The sequence below is a fragment of the Bos javanicus genome, chromosome 7, assembly GCF_032452875.1.
Source record: "Bos javanicus breed banteng chromosome 7, ARS-OSU_banteng_1.0, whole genome shotgun sequence".
Taxonomy (NCBI): domain Eukaryota; kingdom Metazoa; phylum Chordata; class Mammalia; order Artiodactyla; family Bovidae; genus Bos; species Bos javanicus.
The window spans coordinates 8,625,708-8,648,893 of NC_083874.1; the positions used below are offsets into that span (position 1 = coordinate 8,625,708).

At 39.0% G+C, this 23,186-nt stretch overlaps 2 protein-coding genes and 1 pseudogene across 2 annotated transcripts in view; all 3 read right to left on the bottom strand.

Moving 5' to 3' along the window:
- Positions 1 to 23,186, bottom strand: part of LOC133250500 (olfactory receptor 7A17-like) — a 57,038-nt gene that overhangs the window by 28,858 nt on the left and 4,994 nt on the right. Inside the window, exon 2 of the mRNA XM_061421821.1 lies at positions 11,554 to 11,717. The gene's annotated coding sequence lies outside the window, so the exon portion shown is untranslated. The remainder of the gene's footprint in view (positions 1 to 11,553; positions 11,718 to 23,186) is intronic.
- LOC133251944 (olfactory receptor 7C2-like) lies at positions 5,213 to 6,152 on the bottom strand (annotated as a pseudogene).
- Positions 20,926 to 21,941, bottom strand: LOC133250499 (olfactory receptor 7A17-like). The gene has a single exon (XM_061421820.1). It carries the CDS (start codon positions 21,939 to 21,941, stop codon positions 21,012 to 21,014), a length of 930 nt encoding a protein of 309 aa, XP_061277804.1. The 3' UTR covers positions 20,926 to 21,011.

Below are 23,186 nucleotides of genomic sequence, written 5' to 3' on the forward strand. Positions count from 1 at the left end.
GACGGCAGCCCTCCAGGCTCCCCCGTCCCTGGGATTCTCCAGGCAAGAATACTGGAATGGGTTGCCATTTCCTTCTCTAATGCATGAAAGTGGAAAGTGAAGTCGCTCTGTCGTGTCCGACTCTTAGCGACCCCATGGACCGAGGCTCCTCCGTCCATGGGATTTTCCAGGCAAGAGTACTGGAATGGGGTGCCATTGCCTTCTCCACTTCCCTGGTGGGTCAGTGGTAAAGAATCTGCCTGCAATGCAGGAGATCTGAGTTCAGTCCTTGGGTTGGGAAGATCCCCTGGAGAAGGGAATGGAAACCCATTCCAGTACTCTTTCCTGGAGAATTCCACAGAAAGTCGAGCCTTGTGGGCTACAGTCTATAGGGTCGCACAGAGTTACATGTGACTGAAGCTACTAAATAGCAGCATTCTCATTTGAAAGAGCAAGAAAAAGCCTCTGTATAAATTAAAAAAAAAATGTAAGTGAAACAGAAATAAATAATATACCAAAGATTTCAAAACGTTTGTAATAAAAATATATTGATAATAAACATGAATTAGGGAAAAGAATTAACCTAAACACAGATCAATTGAATAAGGAACTAAAAGTCCCCAGGTGGCACTAGTGGCAAAGAACCCACCAGCCAATGCAGAAGACATAAGAGATGTGGGTTCAATCCCTGGGAAGATCCTTTAGAGGAGGAAATGGCAGCCTACTTCAGTATTCTTGTCTGGAGAATGCCATGGAAGAGGAACCTGGTGAGCTACAGTCTGTAGGGTCTCAAAGAGTCAGACATGACTGAAGTGACTTAGCATAGACCCAAAGATATAAAGCTCTGTATAGTCAAAGCTATGGTTTTTCCAGTAGTCATGTACAGATGTGGGAGTGGGACTATAAAAAAAGCTGAGCACCAAAGAACTGATGCTTTTGAACTGTGGTGCTAGAGAAGAATCTTGAGAGTCCCTTGGACAGCAAGGAGATAAAACCAGTCAATCCTAAAGGAAATCAACCCTAAATAGTCAATGGAAGGGCAGATACTAAAGCTGAAGCTCCAATACTTTGGCCACTGGATGCAAAGAGCTGACTTATTGGAAAAGACCCTAGTGCTGGGAAAGATTTAGGGCAGGAGGGAAAAGGGGCAACAGAGGATGAAATGGTTGGATGGCATCATCAACTCAATGAACATGAGCTTGACCAAACTCCAGAAGATAGTGAAGGACAGGGAAGTCCGGCATGCTGCAGTCCATGGGGTCACAAAGAGCTGGACATGACTGAGTGACCGAACAACAGCAAAAGTATAAAGAAGACCCGATAAAAATTATATAATTTAATATCTAAAATAAAAAGCACTCTAGAAGAAATGAAGGGCATACTCAATGACACAGAAGAATGCACAAGTGATTTGGAAGATAGAATAGTGGAGATTATCTAATCATAAGAGCAAACAAAAAGAAATAAAAAAACAGTGCAACATATGAGATCTCTGGGATAATGTCAATTGTGTCAACATTTGCATTATAGGGATTGAAAATGAAGAGGGATAAAAGTGTATTGAAAAGGTATTTGAAGAAATTATGACTAAAACCTTCCCAAACTTAAGAAAGAAACAGGTATCCAAGTATAGGAAGCATAGTGGGTCCCAAAGCAAGATGAGGCCAAACAGACCTACACTAAGATATATTATAATCAAACTGGGAAAAGATAGATAAAGAGAGAATTTTAAAGGCAGCAAGAGAAAAACAGAGTCATATATAAGGGAATCCACATATCAACTGATTTATCTGTAGAAACTTTGCAGGCCAGAAGAGAGTGACCTGATACATTCAAAGCACTGAAAGGGAAAATCCTGCAACCTAGGATCTCCTACCCTGGAGGTCATCATTTAAAATAGAAGCAGAGACAAAGAAGTTCTCAGACAAGCAAAAATGGAAATATTTCATCAATAGGAAACCTACCCTAAAAGAAAAGGTGTAGTCTTCTCTAAATATAAAAGAAATATCTATAGGAAAGGGAAAATTCCACTAGGAAAGGCAAATATATAGTAAGGATTAAAGATTACTTAAATAATCAGCACATAGATTAAAAGACAAAGATATTTAAAAGTAATTATGATGGCATTGTACAGGAGACAGGGATCAAGACCATCCCCATGGAAAAGAAATGTGAAAAAGCAAAATGGCTGTCTGAGGAGGCCTTACAAATAGGTGTGAAAAGAAGAGAAGTGAAAAGCAAAGGAGAAAAGGAAAGATATAAGCATCTGAATGCAGAGTTCCAAAGAATAGCAAGGAGAGATAGCCTTCCTCAATGATCAATGCAAAGAAATAGAGGAAAACAACAAAAAAGTGCTTCACGACCCAGATAATCATGATGGTGTGATCACTCACCTAGAGCCAGACATCCTAGAATGTGAAGTCAAGTGGGCCTTTGAAAGCATCAGTATGAACAGAGCTAGTGGCAGTGATGGCATTCCAGTTGAGCTATTTCAAATCCTGAAAGATGATGCTGTGAAAGTGCTTCACTCAATATGCCAGCAAATTTGGAAAACTCAGCAGTGGCCACAGGACTGGAAAAGGTCAGTTTTCATTCCAATCCCAAAGAAAGACAATGCCAAAGAATGCTCAAACTACCACGCAATTGCACTCATCTCACATGCTAGTAAAGTAATGCTCAAAATTCTCCAAGCCAGGCTTCAGCAGTATGTGAACTGTGAACTTCCAGATGTTCAGGCTGGTTTTAGAAAAGGCAGAGGAACCAGAGATCAAATTGCCAACATCTGCTGGATCATCGAAAAAGCAAAAGCGTTCCAGAAAAACATCTATTTTTTGCTTTATTGACTATGCCAAAGCCTTTGACTGTGTGAATCACAATAAACTGGTGAAAATTCTGAAAGAGATGGGAATACCAGATCACCTGACCTGCCTCTTGAGAAACCTATACGCAGGACAAGAAGCAACAGTTAGAACTGGACATGGAACAACAGACTGGTTCCAAATAGGAAAAGGAGTACGTCAAGGCTGTATATTGTCACCCTGCTTGTTTAACTTATATGCATAGTACATTATGAGAAATGCTGGGGTGGAAGAAATACAAGCTGGAATCAAGATTGCTGGGAGAAGTATCAATAACCTTAGATATGCAGATGACAGCACCCTTATGGCAGAAAGTGAAAAGGAACTAAAAACCCTCTTGATGAAAGTGAAAGAGGAGAGTGAGAAAGTTGGTTTAAAGCTCAACATTCAGAAAATGAAGATCATGGCATCTGATCCTATCACTTCATGGCAGATAGATGGGGAAACATTGGAAACAGTGTCAGACTTTTTTTTTTTTGGCTCCAAAATCCCTGTAGATGGTGATTGTAGCCATGAAATTAAAAGATACTTACTCTCTGAAGGAAAGTTATGACAAACCTAGATAGCATATTGAAAGGCAGAGACATTACTTTGTCAAAAAAGGTCCATGTAGTCAAGGTTATGGTTTTTCCAGTGGTCATGTATGGATGTGAAAGTTGGACTGTGAAGAAAGCTGAGTGCTGAAGAATTGATGCTTTTGAGCTGTGGTGTTGGAGAAGACTCTTAAGAGTCCCTTGGACTTCAAGGAGATCAAACCAGTCCATCCTAGAGGAGATCAGTCCTGGGTGTTCATTGGAAGGACTGATGCTGAAGCTGAAACTCCAATACTTTGGCCACCTCATGCGAAGAGTTGACCCATTGGAAAAGACTCTGATGCTGTGAGGGACTGGGGGCAGGAGGAGAAGGGGACGACAGAGGATGAGAATGCTGGATGGCATCACCAACTAGATGGAAATGAGTTTGAGTGAACTCTGGGAGTTTGTGATGGACAGGGAAGCCCGGTGTGCTGACAGAAAGAGTCAGACACAACTGGGTGACTGAACTGAACTGATGACTATAATAGACAGTAAATAGATAAGCATGAATATGTAAAATATAACATAAAAACACAACATGTGGGGTATAGGAGCATACAAATGTAAATATTTAAAATATGTTTGAACTTAAATGACTATCAGCTTATTCAAGTAGATATAATTATGAGTGAAGAAATATGAAATCACAAATCCAAAAACCTATAGGAGATAAACAAAAATAAAAAAGGAAGGAACTCAAGTATACCATCAAATAAACTCATCAAATCACAACAGGAGAAACAAAAAGAAGAAATGAACAAGAAGAACTATGAAAACAACTGAAAAAAAGGAATAAAATAGCAATAAGTACATAGCTATCAATATTTACATACCAATGGACTAAATGTTCCAATAAAAAAAACATAGCGTGGCTGGTTGGAAAAAAAAGTCCTTCAATAAGCTGCCTGCAAAAACTCACTTCAGGGCTAAAGACACAAACAGACTGAAAGTGAGGGGATGGAAAAGATAGTTAATGCAAATGCAAACAACAAGAATGCAGGGGGAGCTCTACTCATGTGAGACATAATAGAGTTTAAAACAAAGGCTATAACAAAAGACAAAGAAGGACATTCTGTAATGATGAAGGGATCGTTACAAGATGAGGATATTACAGTTGGTAGCATACACATACCTAATACAGGAGCACCTATGTATTTAAAGCAAATACTAACAGACATGAAGGGAGAAATTGGCAATAATACAATAATAGCAGAGAATTTTAACACCCTAGTTCCACCAATGGGAAGATCATCCAGATCAATAAGGTATCAGTGGGACTAAATGACACAATAGGCCAATTGAACTAAATTGCTATCTAGAGGAAATTACATCCAAACCCAGCAGAATACACATTCTTTTTAAGTGGAGATGAAATGATCTCCTGGATAGATCACATACAAGGTCACAAAACGCCCTCAATCAATTTAAGAGAACAGAAATTACATCAAGCATTTTCCTTGACCACAATTGTATGAAACTAGAAAACTACAGAAAGCAAACTAAAAAAAGCTAGATATGGAACAGGTTATTGACCACAGCTTCAGGATGAATGGACCCTGCTTACCCCTTGTTTTCAGAATTTTAGTCTCTAGAACTGTGAGACAATAAATTTCTGTTGTTTAAGCCAACTATTTATGGTACTTTGTCATAACAGCCCCCCAAAAATAATACACCATCTTTAAATATAGTCCAAGTCAAGACACAGTAAGATATAGTGATTACAGAACAGAAAAATTAAACTAATGTTTAGATATATCCAAGATTGTGAAAAATGCCTACCAATGGTTTGATCCTTGCTACTTATGAGAGTCCTACAACAATCCCATCATTGAGAGATGGTGCCCTGCTGAGGAGTCTCCCTAGGGTCCCCTTCAGTCTCTGTTCCTCAGACTGTAGATGAAGGGGTTCAGCATGGGGGTGACCACAGTGTACATCACTGAGGCCACCAGAATTGTCCTAGAGGATGAAGTGACTGCAGAACTGAGATAGACCCCTAGGCCTGTGCTATGGAACAAAGAAACCACAAAAAGGTGAGATCCACAGGTGGAAAAAGCTTTTACTTGCCCCTGGCTGAAGAAATTCTCAGGATGGAGGAGAAAATCTGAGAGTAAGAAAAGAGGATCCAAAAGAGAGGAAAAACAGCTAGAATAATAGCCACAAAATACACCACTATGTTATTGATCAGGGTGTCAGAACAGGTAAGCTTCAGGACTTCAAGAAGATCACAAAAAAAGTGTGGGATCTTCATGTTCATGCAGAAGGACAGCCTCAAGACAGTCAAAGTCTCAAGCAGGGAGCTTGTGACACTGAGGCACCAGGAACCCAGAGTCAGCATCCCACAGACCCAGGGGTTAATGATGACCATATAGTGCAGAGGGTGACAGATGGCCACAAAGCGGTCATAGGCCATCACACTCAGGATTAAAATGTCCAGGCATTCAAATACAAAGAACAAAAATATCTGGATGATGCAGCCTTCATAAGTGATAACTTTGCTCTGTGTCTGGATGTTCCATAGCATCTTTGGGATGGTGGTGGAGGTGAAACCGATGTCTGCAAATGACAGGTTGGAGAGAAAGAAGTACATGGGGGTGTGGAGGTGGGGGTCTGAGATGATGGCCAGGTTCCCAGCAAATGTGACCACGTACAAGGACAGAAACAGCCCAAAGAAGAGAGGCTGCAGGTCTGGGTCCTCTGTGAATCCCAGGAGGAGAAAGCTTCTTGTTTGGTTTATTTCCATGTGGCTGTCAGGTTTGTTCAGAATCAGCTGAAAAGAAACACAGAATTCACTCCAGATAATCATTAGTGCGAATGACAGAAATATCCTTAATCCAAACCCAGGGAGATGTCATTCATTTGGGGCTAAAAATTTGATCTATTTGGTAACAAATTGTGGTTGCCATTGCTACTTGGAAAATCTGTTCCTAGGTTCAGTAGCTCTCTCTGAATAAAAAGTATTTGGTAGAAATAAGGGGAGAAAAGATCAATAATTGTACCATAAGTTGAAAAATTATAAATAAGAATATACTATGGAGAGAATTAGGATATAAAAAAGAATCTATTTGACTGATAAAAATTAATGTATTTAATCTATAAAGTCCTAAGTGTAAATCATAGAAAGATTAATGCATGAATTTAGAAAAAGGCATAGGATATTAAAGGTTCATAAAAGAAAGTGTAAAAAGGCAATAAATGTTAGACAAAAATTCTTTCTACTATTGCTCTATGAGGGATACTGTCTTCATTGCTAGAATTTATGTCTCTTCACAAAAGATTAAGAAGGAAAAATTCCATCATGTGGAAAGAAAAATAAAATTTCAAACACTTGCTATGAGAGGATAGTTGATCTGCTTTTCTGGCCTTGAGAAATTAAATCAGCATATAGATCTTTTATAATTAGACACATACTTGTACAAACCCAAGGGGAAATGACCTATAACAAGACACACTAAACTGTGGACAGGAATCACCTTTGAGTCGCAATAAAAGTCTAGATTTTTAGATTCATTTTATCCTACTATTTCTTTCTTTTTTTTTAATTTTATTTTATTTTTAATCTTTACATAATTGTATTAGTTTTGCCAAATATCAAAATGAATCCGCCACAGGTATACATGTGTTCCCCATCCTGAACCCTCCTCCCTCCTCCCTCCCCATACCATCCCTCTGGGTCGTCCCAGTGCACTAGCCCCAAGCATCCAGTATCATCACACAGGTACTCTATCTCAAGAGTGAAAAGCATTTTAAAATTTGAAGATGCACTTCAGTTTTACAAAACAAAACTAACTAAAGCAGAAAATTAAGCAAAAAGCAGAGCTAATAAATGAAGAAGAAAAATTTTACAGCCAAGAAATAAATTCCAGTGCTAATTCTTTGACAAAATCAAATAGAGAAAATCAGATGCATAATGAAAGCAATAAGAAGAAAGAGAAGGAACAGAAATGCCTAAAATTAGGAAAGAGAAAAATGGACACATATAGAAGAAAATACTTTCCTTTGCAAGATGATATTACTTATAAATCCTCATTAAAAATGGAAAATCTCTAAGAAATAAATTAATTGATTGGTTAATTCAGCATGTAGGATAACAGATCAATAATTAGAAAATCAAAACTTACCTTCAAAATTACCATGGAAATATGTGAGAGAAACATTAAAAGAATTCCCCTTTAAGTATTAAACAAGAAAAGAAAGTTTACAACCACAAATACTATTTACTAACACCCTTGAGATCTGAAATTGTTGTTTGAAAATTATAGATTGGTTTCTGATAATAAATTGAAAGCTGAAAACCTCTATCAGTGAACATAATTTTAATAAGACAGCTGATATAACACAAATTTGTAAAAACCAATAGCTATGTTAACGTGACATTCAATTGCAGATGCTGATATATTATATATTGTTCAGTTCAGTTCAGTTCAGTTCAGTCACTCAGTCATGTCCGACTCTTTGCGACCCCATGAATCGCAGCACGCCAGGCCTCCCTGTCCATCACCAACTCCCGGAGTTCACTCAGACTCATGTCCGTTGAGTCAGTGATGCCATCCAGCCATCTCATCCTCTGTCGGTCCCTTCTCCTCCTGCCCCCAATCCCTACCAGCATCAGAGTCTTTCCAAATGAGTCAACTCTTCGCATGAAGTGGCCAAAGTGCTGGAGTTTCAGCTTTAGCATCATTCCTTCCAAAGAAATCCCAGGGCTGATCTCCTTCAGAATGGACTGGTTGGATCTCCTTGCAGTCCAAGGGACTCTCAAGAGTCTTCTCCAACACCACAGTTCAAAAGCATCAATTCTTTGGCACTCAGCTTTCTTCACAGTCCAACTCTCACATCCATACCTGACCACTGAAAAACCATAGCCTTGACTAGAAGGACCTTTGTTGGCAAAGTAATGTCTGCTTTTGAATATGCTATCTAGGTTGGTCATAACTTTCCTTCCAAGGAGTAAGTGTCTTTTAATATCATGGCTGCAGTCACCATCTGGAGTGATTTTGGAGCCCAGAAAATTAAAGTCTGACACTGTTTCCACTGTTTCCCCATCTATCTGCCATGAAGTGATGGGACCAGATGCCATGATCTTCATTTTCTGAATGCTGAGTTTTAAGCCAACTTTTTCACTCTCCTCTTTCACCTTCATCAAGAGGCTTTTTAGTTCTTCTTCACTTTCTGCCATAAGGGCTGTTTTACAAAAATCATTTCTATCTAGTTCCAAAACATTATCATTATTATGGAAATCTCTGTACTAACTACCTGTGTAACTTTTCTGTAAATCTCAAATTATTCAAATGTGAAAATTGGCAGAAAAAATGAGTGTGAGAGAAAAAAATAGCATTCATAATTAACGTTAAATCTCTTAAAAACAGATTACAATCATTTCAAGACAGCCTTCAGAATGGGAGAAAATAATAGCAAGTGAAGCAACTGACAAACAACTAATCTCAAAAATATACAAGCAACTCCTACAGTTCAATTCCAGAAAAATAAACGACCCAATCAAAAAATGGGCCAAAGAACTAAATAGACATTTCTCCAAAGAAGACATACAGATGGCTAACAAACACATGAAAAGGTGCTCAACATCACTCATTATCAGAAAAATGCAAATCAAAACCACAATGAGGTACCATTTCACACCAGTCAGAATGGCTGCTATCCAAAGGTCTACAAGCAATAAATGCTGGAGAGGGTGTGGATAAAAGGGAACTCTCTTACACTGTTGGTGGGAATGCAAACTAGTACAGCCACTATGGAGAACAGTGTGGAGATTCCTTAAAAAACTGGAAATAGAACTGCCATACGACCCAGCAATCCCACTGCTGGGCATACACACCGAGGAAACCAGAATTGAAAGAGACACGTGTATCCCAATGTTCATCGCAGCATTGTTTATAATAGCCAGGACATGGAAGCAACCTAGATGTCTGTCAGCAGATGAATGGATAAGAAACTGTGGTACATATACACAATGGAGTATTACTCAGCCATTCAAAAGAATACATTTGAATCAGTTCTAATGAGGTGGATGAAACTGGAGCCTATTATACAGAGTGAAGTAAGCCAGAAAGAAAAACACCAATACAGTATACTAACGCATATATATGGAGTTTAAAAAGATGGTAATGACAACCCTGTATGCGAGACAGCAAAAGAGACACAGATGTATGCATCAGAACAGTCTTTTTTAAAAGAACAGTCTTTTGGACTCTGTGGGAGAGGGAGGGGGCAATGATTTGGGAGAGTGGCATTAAAACATGTATAATATCATATAAGAAATGAATTGCCAGTCCAGGTTCAATGTAGGATACAGGAAGCTTGGGGCTGGTGCACTGGGATGACCCATACCATCCTATGGGAAGGGAAGTGGGAGGGGGGTTCAGGATGGGGAACACGTGTACACTCGTGGCGGATGCATGTTAATGTATGGCAAAACCAATACAATATTGGAAAGTAAAAAAAAAAAAAAAATACAATCATTTCAAACAGTAACAAAAATAGAAATCTGGAACAGGAACTGGAAACCACAAACATACAATAAATGAGAATGATAAATTTATTATATAAGCTAAAAATTATTGAGGATTACCAAATGTTGAGCACCTGTGCTATGTTTAATAGCCTTAGCTCTTTTTATCATCATCACAATTGGTGTGTGCCTGATAAGTCACTTCAGTCATGTCTGATTCTTTGTGACCCCATGGACTGTAGGCCACCAGGCTTCTCTGTCCATGGGATTATCCCTGTAGGAATAATGGAACTGGTTGGCATTTCCTCCCCTAGGGGATCTTTGCAACCCAGGGATCAAAACCACTGTCTCCTATGGCTCCTGCACTGCTGGCGGATTCTTCACTGCTGAGTCACCGGGGATGCCCTGTATTGAGGTATAGTTAACAAATAACATTATATTAGTTTCAGGTGTATGGCATAATGATTTGATATGTGTATGTACTGCAAACTGATGACCATAATAGGTATAATTAACAACTATTTCCATACATAATTATGACATTTTTTTCTTGTGATAAGAACTTCTAAGATCTAGTCTTGTAGGAACTTCCAAATATACTATTCAGTATTAACTATAGTCACCATGCTTTACATTATAGTCCCATGGTTTATTTTACAACTGGAAATCTGTATCTTTTGACTTTCTTAATCCATTCCACCCACTGTCTCAGGCAGACACTGAACTTCACTACTTTTTTAAAAGAATGAATATGTGTTTACAGTAATGCAGTGATAATGATTAATATGTATAGATGATCACAGAGTGTTAGGGACAATTTAGGAACTTTAAAGGCATTATCTCCTTGGCTTTCCTGGTGGCTTTGTGGTAAAGTATTTGCCTGCCAGTGGAGGAGACACATGTTCAATCGCTGACTGGGGAAGATCCCACATGCTAAGGAGCAATTAAGCCCCTGTGCCACATTTCCTGAGCCTGTGCTCTAGGGCCCTGGAGCCACAGGTACTGAAGCCTGAGTGCCCTAAAGCCTATGCTCCACAACAAGAGAAGTCACAGCAGTGAGAAGCCATGCACTATGCCTAGACAGTAGCCCACACATGCTGTAACTAGAGAAAAGCCCCTGCAGCAGTGGACCTAATATGGCCAAAAATAAACAAATACAAATTTTAAAAAATGCATTTTATCCTTTAACTTAATCATCTTAATATTATGAAGTGGATAGTACCATGATCCCCATTTTACAAAATTTAAAACTGAGAGCCAGAATCATTAACTAACTTAATGTGAGAAGATGTATAAACAGATATGCAAGTGTTAACTATATGGAACCCAAGGGATTGTTTCTTTTTTGAATGTATTAATTAAATTTGATAGATGAAAGAATAAAGGTGCATCTTTGATAGAGGAAAATATAGGAACCTGTAACGGCTCCTTAAAAATGTCTAAGATAGTTGGATAAGAACCTCTGGAGACATTTTGGCAGCCGAGGCATCAGTTCCCATTAGAATGGTGAGATGTTCTCAGAATTGGGTTTTAGAAGAGAGGAGGATGCTGAAAGAGATTGAAAGAGACTCAGGATGTGAATTGTGTAGAATGTTTTAGCAAATGGACTCTTACCATTGTGTTATCCTCATTTGTGCCACCCATGTTAATACTCTGAGAATTCTGCCTGTCTCCGTACCTGTTTCCCATGGTACACCCTCAGTGGGTCTCTAGTTTCCTCGGTCCTTTCTTTCCTGGGTAATGGATGGTCAACTCAGCTCCAAGGAAGTGCAGGGAGGTGACATCAGGCATACATTCTTTGAAAGGGCACCGCTGAACTTCCTCCTTCCTGGGACTGTGGAGCTGTAGTGAGAGGAGAAAGGGACATATTTACCATTTCTGGGGCTTCAGAGGTTGAATTCTCACAACTTCTCATTAAGTTAATTGTTCCATGTCACTCTATTCTAGGAGAAATTTGGTTCCCATGAGTGAGGAAGCTAAAACAGAAAGGAGCTTTTCTTCTGCTAGGTTTGTACCCATGGGAGCATCTTGGCTTTGATATATGCGTACTCCTTCCCATGCACCTTAGTCATGATGCTCTTTTCTCCATATGTCTTGTCTCTAGTGTCCTTTCCCATGAGTATTTCCTCAACATTTCAGTTGAAATCTGTTTGACTATCAAAGACATGCTGGCAAATGGTTCAGGACCACATGAGTCCCAAGCACCTGGACTTGGAGTTGTCAACAAAGACCTGGCACATACCCAACTCCCAACAAAACCATTTCTAATGACTTCTAGTCACACTATTCAAGGTGCAATCTACAGAAGTTTCCAGGCATGCAATGAGAGAAATATGGTAAGGTAAGAGGTGGACGTCTGGCTATATAGGCAGGACTCTGCAGATATCCATAGCTTTACAAGGTCAAAACAAATCCATTAGACCCTCCTTGATATTCCAATCCAGAGGATAACACCATCTTTATTAATTCATAAGGTACTGTTTTTAAAATCATAATCAACAATATCAAAGCGTTTTCAGAAAATAGGAACAGGCCATCACTTAGGGTGCTTAGGTATGATCTTGCATATCTGTTGGATTTACTTCCTTTTCTCCATTCATGAGGGAAGTGCTGTTTTCTATTCTGCTCGTGGTGGATCTGAATGTCCAAGTTTTATAACCACTGGGTACTTCCTATACTTGAAACATTTTTTCATCTATTTTCTCCCATAATCTGGCTTCCCATTTTAATATCAGCTAACTTGTACCTGTTAATATCACTAATAATCTACTAGTAGCCTCATCTGATGATCATCCATTTAATTATCTTCTGATGTTTGACATGTCAACATTTCATCCTTGAAACTCTTTATACTTTTGATTTCAATTCCTATTCTCTCTGTCCTCCCATCTTTCCAAACTTTTCTGCTTTTACAGGAAACTCTAATATCTTAACACCCCACAAAAACACATAAAATACTGGGGAAAATGGTGAGTATCAACTTCATGAATATGAAAAACTACTGATGGTTCAGAGCAAAAAAGTGAACACTTAAGAAAAAGGCAACTGGAATCAGATTATAAAACTTTTTGATAATTTAATTTATTATTTCCCCAACATCCCCTTCTTGGGTCAGTAGCAGTGTTGCAGATGGCACCACAGTCCCTGTGTGGATTCTTAGTGATGGAGAACAAAAAGATGTGGCTTTCTGTTTTGACCTTTCTTTTGACTCCTCAAAGGATTTGCAAAATTTACTTCGAACAGAGAGATTCCAAGTTACTTTGCCTAACTTGGAATTTCTCTCAAGGTGGGAAAGCAGCTCTGTGGACTGTGATTGTTGAGCATGTTTAAAGACCGATGAACTACCTCCTGGTGTCTGGGGCAGAAGATATGAAATGGGGCAAACAGTAGGCACACTGAAATTTCTTTGAGGAAAGACTGGAGAGGGAGATGCTTTGGAAGCATGACTATGAAAGTATTCACATATTATTTAGAATTTAAAAGACTGGGCAGAAAGCCTGATCAGAAAAAAAAAGCCCTAATTTCTCACCTCTGACTGATAGTCAAGGCTCTGGGCAAGCAGCATGTGAAGACAGAGGTAAATAATTATTAAATGTTCAGCAGAGGATTAAAAGAAGTCCAAGTGTACACAGGCACGTGAACATGGGCACACACACACACACACACACATCCAAACAATAAAGTTTGAGAAAGTTTATTTGGATCCAGAATTTAGGAAATCTATCATTAGCTGATCATTAAGATAACAGAACAGAGACTTTAGTGATCCCATATAGCAAAAAATATAGTCTATAAAATTTAGTTTATAAAAATCATTAAGCAAACAAACAAATACAGTCTACAATACAACAGCAATGTAGCTCAAGGAGGAGGTACATATCTGATTTCTGAAATTGTGACAATTTAATATTCACAATATTTAGTTTTCAGCAATAAGGAGGATAAATATGAATAATGCATAGAAATGAGAAATTATGACTCTTTCACAAGAACAAATCAAATAGTAGAATCTGAATTTGGGACTCTGGGCTTGTCAGAAGAAGACTTAATATAAACTGTCTTAAATGTACTCTGAGAGCTAAAGAGAGCCATGTACAAAGAATTAAAAGAAACCAGGAGGATGCAAGAATTTGTGTATAAAGGGAGTCCCAGAAGAGTAGTCGAGGGAAAGTGGCAGAACAAATGTTTTAAAAAATAATGACTGAAAAGTTCCCAAAGTTGATGAAATACATGAATCTATGTGTTTAGGAAGCTCAAAATATTCCAAGCAGGATAAACTTAAAGAGATCTATCCTGAGACATATTGTAATCAATTTGCCAAAAGAGAAAGACAGAGAGGACCTTGAAAGCAGCAAAAGAGAAGTGACTTCTCACAGAAGAAGTATATTAGTAAGATTAACAGTTGATTTCTAATGGGAAGTGTGAGACTTAGATTTAAAGTTCTAGGGGAAAAGCTCTTAACCAGCAAAACTATATCCAGCAAAACTACCCTTCAAAAATGAAGGATATTATCTATTAACAAATTAAGCCATGATACAACTTGCATGAAAAGGCAAAATATTATGAAAGTGAAGGATATTCAATACAAAGACTGTGTATTGTATGATTCCTTGTATATAAACTGCATATAATATATAGATACATAGAGTCATACATGGAACACTTTTTCAGGGACTAGAAAAGGAAGTAATGGGGAGCAACTGTTCTTATAATGTATAAATGGTTTTATGTTGACATGATGAAAATGTTTTAAAACTAGATTGATGTGGTAGTTGTACAATACTCTGAATGCTCTAAATGATACTGAACTGTTTGTCTTAAAATGGTTAATTTTATGTTATGTGAATTTCAACTCAAATTATTTTTTAAAGAAGGAGAAATTAAGACATTCCCAGATAAACAAGTTGAAATTTGTTTTGGTAGATATACTTTCTACATAATGCTTTGTGATCAACACAGTCAAAGGCTTTAGCAAAGTCAATGAAGCAGAAGTAGATGTTTTTCTGGAATTCCCTTGATATTTCTATGATCTAACAGATGTTCCCAATTTCATCTCTGGTTCCTCTGCCTTTTCTAAATCCAGCTTGTACATCTGGAAGTTCTTGTTTCAGGTACTGTTGAAGCCTAGCTTGAAGGATTTTGAGCGTTTCCTTGCTAACATGTGAAATGAGTTTAATTGTGTGGTAGTTTGAACATTGGAGAAGGCAATGGCAACCCACTCCAGTACTCTTGCCTGGAAAATCCCATGGACAGAGGAGCCTGGTGGGCTGCAGTCCATGGGGTCACTAGGAGTCGGACACGACTGAATGACTTCACTATCACTTTTCTTTCTTTTTTTTTAAATTTTATTTTATTTGTAAACTTTACAATATTGTATTAGTTTTGCCAAATATCGAAATGAATCCGCCACAGGTATACCTGTGTTCCCCATCCTGAACCCTCCTCCCTCTTCCCTCCCAATACCCTCCCTCTGGGTCATCCCAGTGCACCAGCCCCAGGCATCCAGTATCGTGCATCAAACCTGGACTGGCGACTCGTTTCATACATATTATACATGTTTCAATGCTATTCTCCCAAATCTCCCCACCCTCTCCCTCTCCCACAGAGTCCATAAGACTGATCTATATATGAGTGTCTCTTTTGCTGTCTCATACACAGGGTTATTGTTACCATCTTTCTAAATTCCATATATATGCGTTAGTATACTGTATTGGTGTTTTTCTTTCTGGCTTACTTCACTCTCTATAATAGGTTCCAGTTTCATCCATCTCATTAGAACTGATTCAAATGTATTCTTTTTAATGGCTGAGTAATACTCCATTGTGTATATGTACCACAGCTTTCTTATCCATTCATCTGCTGATGGGCATCTAGGTTGCTTCCATGTCCTGGCTATTATAAACAGTGCTGTGATGAACATTGGGGTACACGTGTCTCTTTCCCTTCTGGTTTCCTCAGTGTGTATGCCCAGCAGTGGGATTGCTGGATCATAAGGCAGTTCTATTTCCAGTTTTTTAAGGAATCTGCACACTGTTCTCCATAGTGGCTGTACTAGTTTGCATTCCCACCAACAGTGTAAGAGAGTTCCCTTTTATCCACACCCTCTCCAGCATTTATTGCTTGTAGACTTATGGATCGCAGCCCTTCTGACTGGTGTGAAATGATACCTCATAGTGGTTTTGATTTGCATTTCTCTGATAATGAGTGATGTTGAGCATCTTTTCATGTGTTTGTTAGCCATCTGTATATCTTCTTTGGAGAAATGTCTATTTAGTTCTTTGGCCCTTTTTTTGATTGGGTCCTTTATTTTTCTGGAGTTGAGCTGTAGGAGTTGCTTGTATATTTTTGAGATTAGTTGTTTGTCCATTGCTTCATTTGTTATTATTTTCTCCTATTCTGAAGGCTGCCTTTTCACCTTGCTAATAGTTTCCTTTGTTGTGCAGAAGCTTTTAAGTTTAATTAGGTCACATTTGTTTATTTTTGCTTTTATTTCCAATATTCTGGGAGGTGGGTCATAGAGGATCCTGCTGTGATGTATGTCGGAGAGTGTTTTGCCTATGTTCTCCTCTAGGAGTTTTATAGTTTCTGGTCTTACGTTTAGATCTTTAATCCATTTTGAGTTTATTTTTGTGTATGGTGTTAGAAAATGTTCTAGTTTCATTCTTTTACAAGTGGTTGACCAGTTTCCCCAGCACCACTTGTTAAAGAGACTGTCTTTTCTCCATTGTATATTCTTGTCTCCTTTGTCAAAGATAAGGTGTCCATATGTGCGTGGATTTATCTCTGGGCTTTCTATTTTGTTCAATTGGAAAAGAAGAACTAAAAGTCTCACTGTTTGCAGATGACATGATCCTCTACATAGAAAACCCTAAAGACTCCACCAGAAAATTACTAGAACTAATCAATGATTATAGTAAAGTTGCAGGATATAAAATCAACACACAGAAATCCCTTGCATTCCTATACACTAATAATGAGAAAACTGAAAGAGAAATTAAGGAAACAATTCCATTCACCATTGCAACGGAAAGAATAAAATACTTAGGAATATATCTACCTACAGAAACCAAAGACCTATATATAGAAAACTATAATACACTGGTGAAAGAAATCAAAGAGGACACTAATAGATGGACAAATATACCATGTTCATGGATTGGACGAATCAATATAGTGAAAATGAGTAAACTACCCAAAGCAATTAATAGATTCAATGCAACCCCTATCAAGCTACCAACGGTGTTCTTCACAGAGCTAGAACAAATAATTTCACAATTTGTATGGAAATACAAAAAACCTCGAATAGCCAAAGCTGTCTTGAGAAAGAAGAATGGAACTGGAGGAATCAACCTACCTGACTTCAGGCTCTATTACAAAGTCACTTTTCACTTTGATGCATTGGAGAAGGAAATGGCAACTCACTCCAGTGTTCTTGCCTGGAGGATCCCAGGGACGGGGGAGCCTGATGGGCTGCCATCTATGGGGTCGAACAGAGTCAGACACGACTGAAGCAACTTAGCAGCAGCAGTTTGAACATTTTTGGCATTTCCCTTCTTTGGGATCGGAATGCAAACTGACCTTTTCCAATCCTGTGGACACTGTTGAGTTTTCCAAATTTACTGGTGTATTGAGTGCAGTACTTTGACAGCATCATATTTTAGGATTGAATCAGATATACTGCGCTTAGTTGCTCAGTTGTGTCTGACTCTTTCTGACCCCATAGACTGTAGCCCACCAGCTTCCTCTGTCCATGGGGATTCTTCAGGCAAGAATAGTGGAGTGGGTTGCCATGTCCTTCTTCAGGGGATCTTCCCAGCCCAGAGATTAAACCCTGGCCTCCCACACTGCAGGCGGATTCTTTACTGTCGGAGCCACCAGGAAAGCCCTGAATCAGATGCATATGTGTTAACTGGAGCCACTAAATTAATGTTAATAAAGGAAATTGTTCTCTAAGGCAGTGCACCAAGTGTTTACTCAGGACTCTGAAAGCTCTTGTCACTCAGATGGGATTTGCCCTTTCACTCTCGTCAAGGTTGGCTGCTGAATTTCCCCCAAATACCTCAATACCCAAGCCATTATACAACATCACTGCCTCAGTTTTACTACAGGGTGTGGATTATCATGTGTCATGTCTCTAGCCTATGTTAAGAAATATTCAAAAATCTTACAATGTTTTTCAGTTCCTTGAAGGAATTGGCTGGAGACAGTGCTTTCTTCATCACACAATGTGACTGTTTTATGAGAATTAGGAAGATCAATGTCCTTTTGAACAAGATCTTCCTGCTTGTAACAAGCAATTTTTTGTTTTAATGTTCTGGATACTGTCAATCTTGTGATTGCTCATTATAGATTGGTTATGTAACTTTTCCGTTCCCCTCTTCCCTTTTGACAGAGCCTGATTATATCTGGAAGCAGTGAGATGCCCAGCAAAAATACCATATTTTCCACATCCTTTTCAATCATGGACAGTCATGGACAATATGTTAAGGTATTGGGTGGGAATATTGAAATGCTCTGTAGCAGCCTTTTCTCTTTCTATCTGGAATTTGCACAAGACGATGAGACTCTTGGAGCTGACATATCTTGGAAAACTATACGTTACACATGCAGGAACAGAGAGGTAGAATGAATCCTGAGACATTGTTCATGTTCTTCTTTTATGAGGCAGATAAATTAGCCCTTCAGTTCAGTTCAGTTCAGTCACTCAGTCGTGTCCGACTCTTTTCGACCCCATAAATCGCAGCACACCAGGCCTCCCTGTCTATCACCAACTTCCGGAATTCACCCAGACTGACATCCATCGAGTCAGTGATGCCATCTCATCCTCTGTCGTCCCCTTCTCCTCCTGCCCCCAATCCCTCCCAGTATCAGAGTCTTTTCCAATGAGTCAACTCTTCGCATGAGGTGGCCAAAGTACTGGAGCTTCAGCTTTAGCATCATTCCTTCCAAAGAAATCCCAGGGCTGATCCTCAGAATGGACTGGCTGGATCTCCTTGCTGTCCAAGGGACTCTCAAGAGTCTTCTCCAACACCACAGTTCAAAGGCATCAATTCTTCAGCGCTCAGCCTTCTTCACAGTCCAACTCTCACATCCATACATGACCTCAGGAAAAACCATAGCCTTGACTAGATGGACCTTTGTTGGCAAAGTAATGTCTCTGCTTTTGAATATGCTATCTAGGTTGGTCACAACCTTCCTTCCAAGGAGCAAGCGTCTTTTAATTTCATGGCTGCAGTCAACATCTGCAGTAAATTAACCCTTAATTGTAGGTACACAATTTACTTTTTTTCTTTTATGTAACAGGACTATCTTTTCAGGAAAATAAGATGAAAGTTACTTGGGATAGTATATATCATTTGAGAAGAAATTATTCTTAAGAAATCCACGCACATATGGACACCTTATCTTTGACAAAGGAGGCAAGAATATCCAATGGATTAAAGACAATCTCTTTAACAAGTGGTGCTGGGAAATCTGGTCAACCACTTGTAAAAGAATGAAACTGGACCACTTTCTAACACCATACACAAAAATAAACTCAAAATGGATTAAAGATCTAAACGTAAGACCAGAAACTATAAAACTCCTAGAGGAGAACATAGGCAAAACACTCTCCGACATACATCACAGCAGGATCCTCTATGACCCACCTCCCAGAATATTGGAAATAAAAGCAAAAATAAACAAATGGGACCTAATTAACCTTAAAAGCTTCTGCACATCAAAGGAAACTATTAGCAAGGTGAAAAGACAGCCTTCAGAATGGGAGAAAATAATAGCAAATGAAGCAACCGACAAACAACTAATCTCAAAAATATACAAGCAACTCCTACAGCTCAACTCCAGAAAAATAAAGGACCCAATCAAAAAAAGGGCCAAAGAACTAAATAGACATTTCTCCAAAGAAGACATACAGATGGCTAACAAACACATGAAAAGATGCTCAACATCACTCATTATCAGAGAAATGCAAATCAAAACCACTATGAGGTACCATTTCACACCAGTCAGAATGGCTGTGATCCAAAAGTCTACAAATAATAAATGCTGGAGAGGGTGTGGAGAAAAGGGAACCCTCTTATACTGTTGGTGGGAATGCAAACTAGTACAGCCACTATGGAGAACAGTGTGGAGATTCCTTAAAAAACTGGAAATAGAACTGCCTTATGATCCAGCAACCCCACTGCTGGGCATACACCCTGAGGAAACCAGAAGGGAAAGAGACACGTGTACCCCAATGTTCATCGCAGCACTGTTTATAATAGCCAAGACATGGAAGCAACCTAGATGTCCATCAGCAGATGAATGGATAAGAAAGCTGTGGTACATATACACAATGGAGTATTACTCAGCCATTCAAAAGAATACATTTGAATCAGTTCTAATGAGGTGGATGAAACTGGAGCCTATTATACAGAGTGAAGTAAGCCAGAAGGAAAAACATAAATACAGTATACTAACGCATATATATGGAATTTAGAAAGATGGTAACAATAACCCGGTGTACGAGACAGCAAAAGAGACACTGATGTATAGAACAGTCTTATGGACTCTGTGGGAGAGGGAGAGGGTGGGAAGATTTGGGAGAATGGCAATGAAACATGTAAAATATCATGTAGGAAACGAGTTGCCAGTCCAGGTTTGATGCACGATGCTGGATGCTTGGGGCTGGTGCACTGGGACGACCCAGAGGGATGGTATGGGGAGGGAGGAGGGAGGAGGGTTCGGGATGGGGAACACATGTATACCTGTGGCGGATTCATTTTGATATTTGGCAAAACTAATACAATTATGTAAAGTTTAAAAATAAAATAAAATTGGAAAAAAAAAAGAAATCCTTGTTGTTCTATGAATGAAATAAAAATATCCAAATATTTCAGATCAAAACTTGGGAAACATTTTGTGTCGTGGGATAAAAGATAAATGGGAAAACTTTATTAGACTCAGGAAGTGAATTGCAAAGTGAGTTACTTAAATTGTATAAAGAGGTGGAGACAAAGAAATGGACACTCATGGAAATCAATAGAAGGAACAAGGTTTATTTCCACAATGGATCAAGGAAAAGCAGTTCCTGGCTCAGTTGCTCTTTGTCCTGCAATCAAAGGCACTTCTTGAGATGCAGGAAAGCCATCCTGGTTAGAGCTGCTGTCCCATAAATGCTTTCAGAGCTCTCTTTATGTCTTTATTCTGCAGACTGTAGACGAAAGGGTTCAACATGGGTGTGACCACAGTGTACATCACTGAGGCTGTTGCACTTGAGTGGGAGCTGTGGGTACCAGCAGAGCCAAGGTACACTCCAAGGCTTGTACAATAAAATAAGGAAACAACCAAGAGGTGAGATGCACAGGTAGAAAATGCCTTATACTTCTCCTGAGTTGATCCGATTCTACATATGGAGGAAATTATCTTAGAGTAAGAGTAAAGGATTCCAGCCAGGGGACCAATGGCCAGAAGCAGTGATGTAAAATATATCATCATGTTGTTAAGAAAGGTGTCAGAACATGCAAGTTGGATGACCTGATTGAGTTCACAGAAAAATTGGGGGATTTCTAAGTCTTCACAGAAGGTCAGATCCAAAACTATTAAACTTTGTAGCAAAGAGTTCAGGACACCCATGATCCAGGACATCAGCACCAGCACTCCACAGAGCCAGGGATTCATGATGACCGTGTAGTGCAGGGGGTTACATATGGCCACGAAGCGATCATAGGCCATCACAGTCAGGAGTAAGTCATCCAACACTGCAAAGAGTACAAAAAAATACATCTGTGTGATGCAGCCTTCATAAGTTATAACTTTGCTCTGTGTCTGGATGTTCCACAGCATCTTTGGGATGGTGGTGGACGTGAAACAGATGTCTACAAAGGACAGGTTGGAGAGGAAGAAGTACATGGGGGTGTGGAGGTGGGAGTCTGAGTTGACAGCCAGGATGATGAGCAGGTTCCCAAATACAGAGATCAAGTACATGGAGAGGAAAAGCCCAAATATGAGGGGCTGAAGTGCTGGTGCATCTGAGAATCCCAGAAGAAAAAATTCTGAAATTCGTGTATCATTCTGTGGTTCCATGTGCTGGAGGTGACTACAAGAAAAATTTAAAAAGATTAATTTTCACATAAGCAACTTGATAACTTAGAATTAATAACTGACTTAAGAACCTAGAATTAATGCTATGTTTATATTGTAGAGCCAATATATTAATTTCTGTATTTGGTGGCTTGCCTGGTCCTCATTAAGGGGATCCTTATTCCATTTTTATAGAATTCCTTTCCCACTGTCAGCCTGATAGTCAAGCATAGTGTATACTACTGTTTTTGAGAATATCTTTCATGCATTTGAGGAATATATATTGACTACAGACAATTCTTCAGGCATAGCCAGAGCATAGGGATGTTTAAAAATAAGTCTTTACAATCTAAAGACTTATGGCAGTGAGAAAATATAATCAAACAAAAATAATAACAATGTAACATGTTTAATAGCCCAGATGCAATGAAGAAAAAGAAAGCATATATAAAGGAAAGAGTGGATAGAATGTGTTATTTTTATTGGGACTTCAACCAAGACATGCAAATAAAGTAGCACTTTAACAGACACCTTAAAGAAGAATGAGAGAGAGAGAGAGAGAGAGAGAGAGAGACAAGGTTATCTGAGGAATATGTGCCTGGTAGAAGGAACAGCCAGTGCAAAGACCCTGGGGAAGAAGTGTGCTTCAGAAGCTCAAGGCCCAGAATGAGCCAGTGTGTGGTGGGAAAAGAATAAGCCATAGAGTGATGAGAGATGATGTTAGAGGATGTTGAGGAGGGAGGAAACCTGTCTGCTGCTGCTCAGGCTTTAAGATACAGCGAGCCCATTGTCCACACTATGTATGTAAATCTTGCACTTTACTAATCTCATTGTAAAGGCATCTGATGAATTTAAAATGATCCCTTCCTTAGCACTTTCTTGAATGAGTTATGGTCTCTGTATTATGAGTTACTTTGGAATACACCATTCCAGGTACCCCTACTCTGAGCACTGCTCTCAGTTCACAAAGCATGCACACACACACAGACACACACACACAGACACACACACACTCACACAACATTCCCAGGCCTCCTAATCAATGTTATTTCCATGTTCCTTCACTCCGTCTCACACTGTTTCACTGTTTAGGCTCCGAGTAGATACAACTCTAGCTGTCCAGATCAAATATATTTTCTCTAGAGAATTTAGAAATGGTACCCAGAAATTCTTAAGACTCCCATGGACAAATAGACTTGGGCTCCATATTGGTATGTCCATTTTTCTGCTTTATAATTAAATAAACAT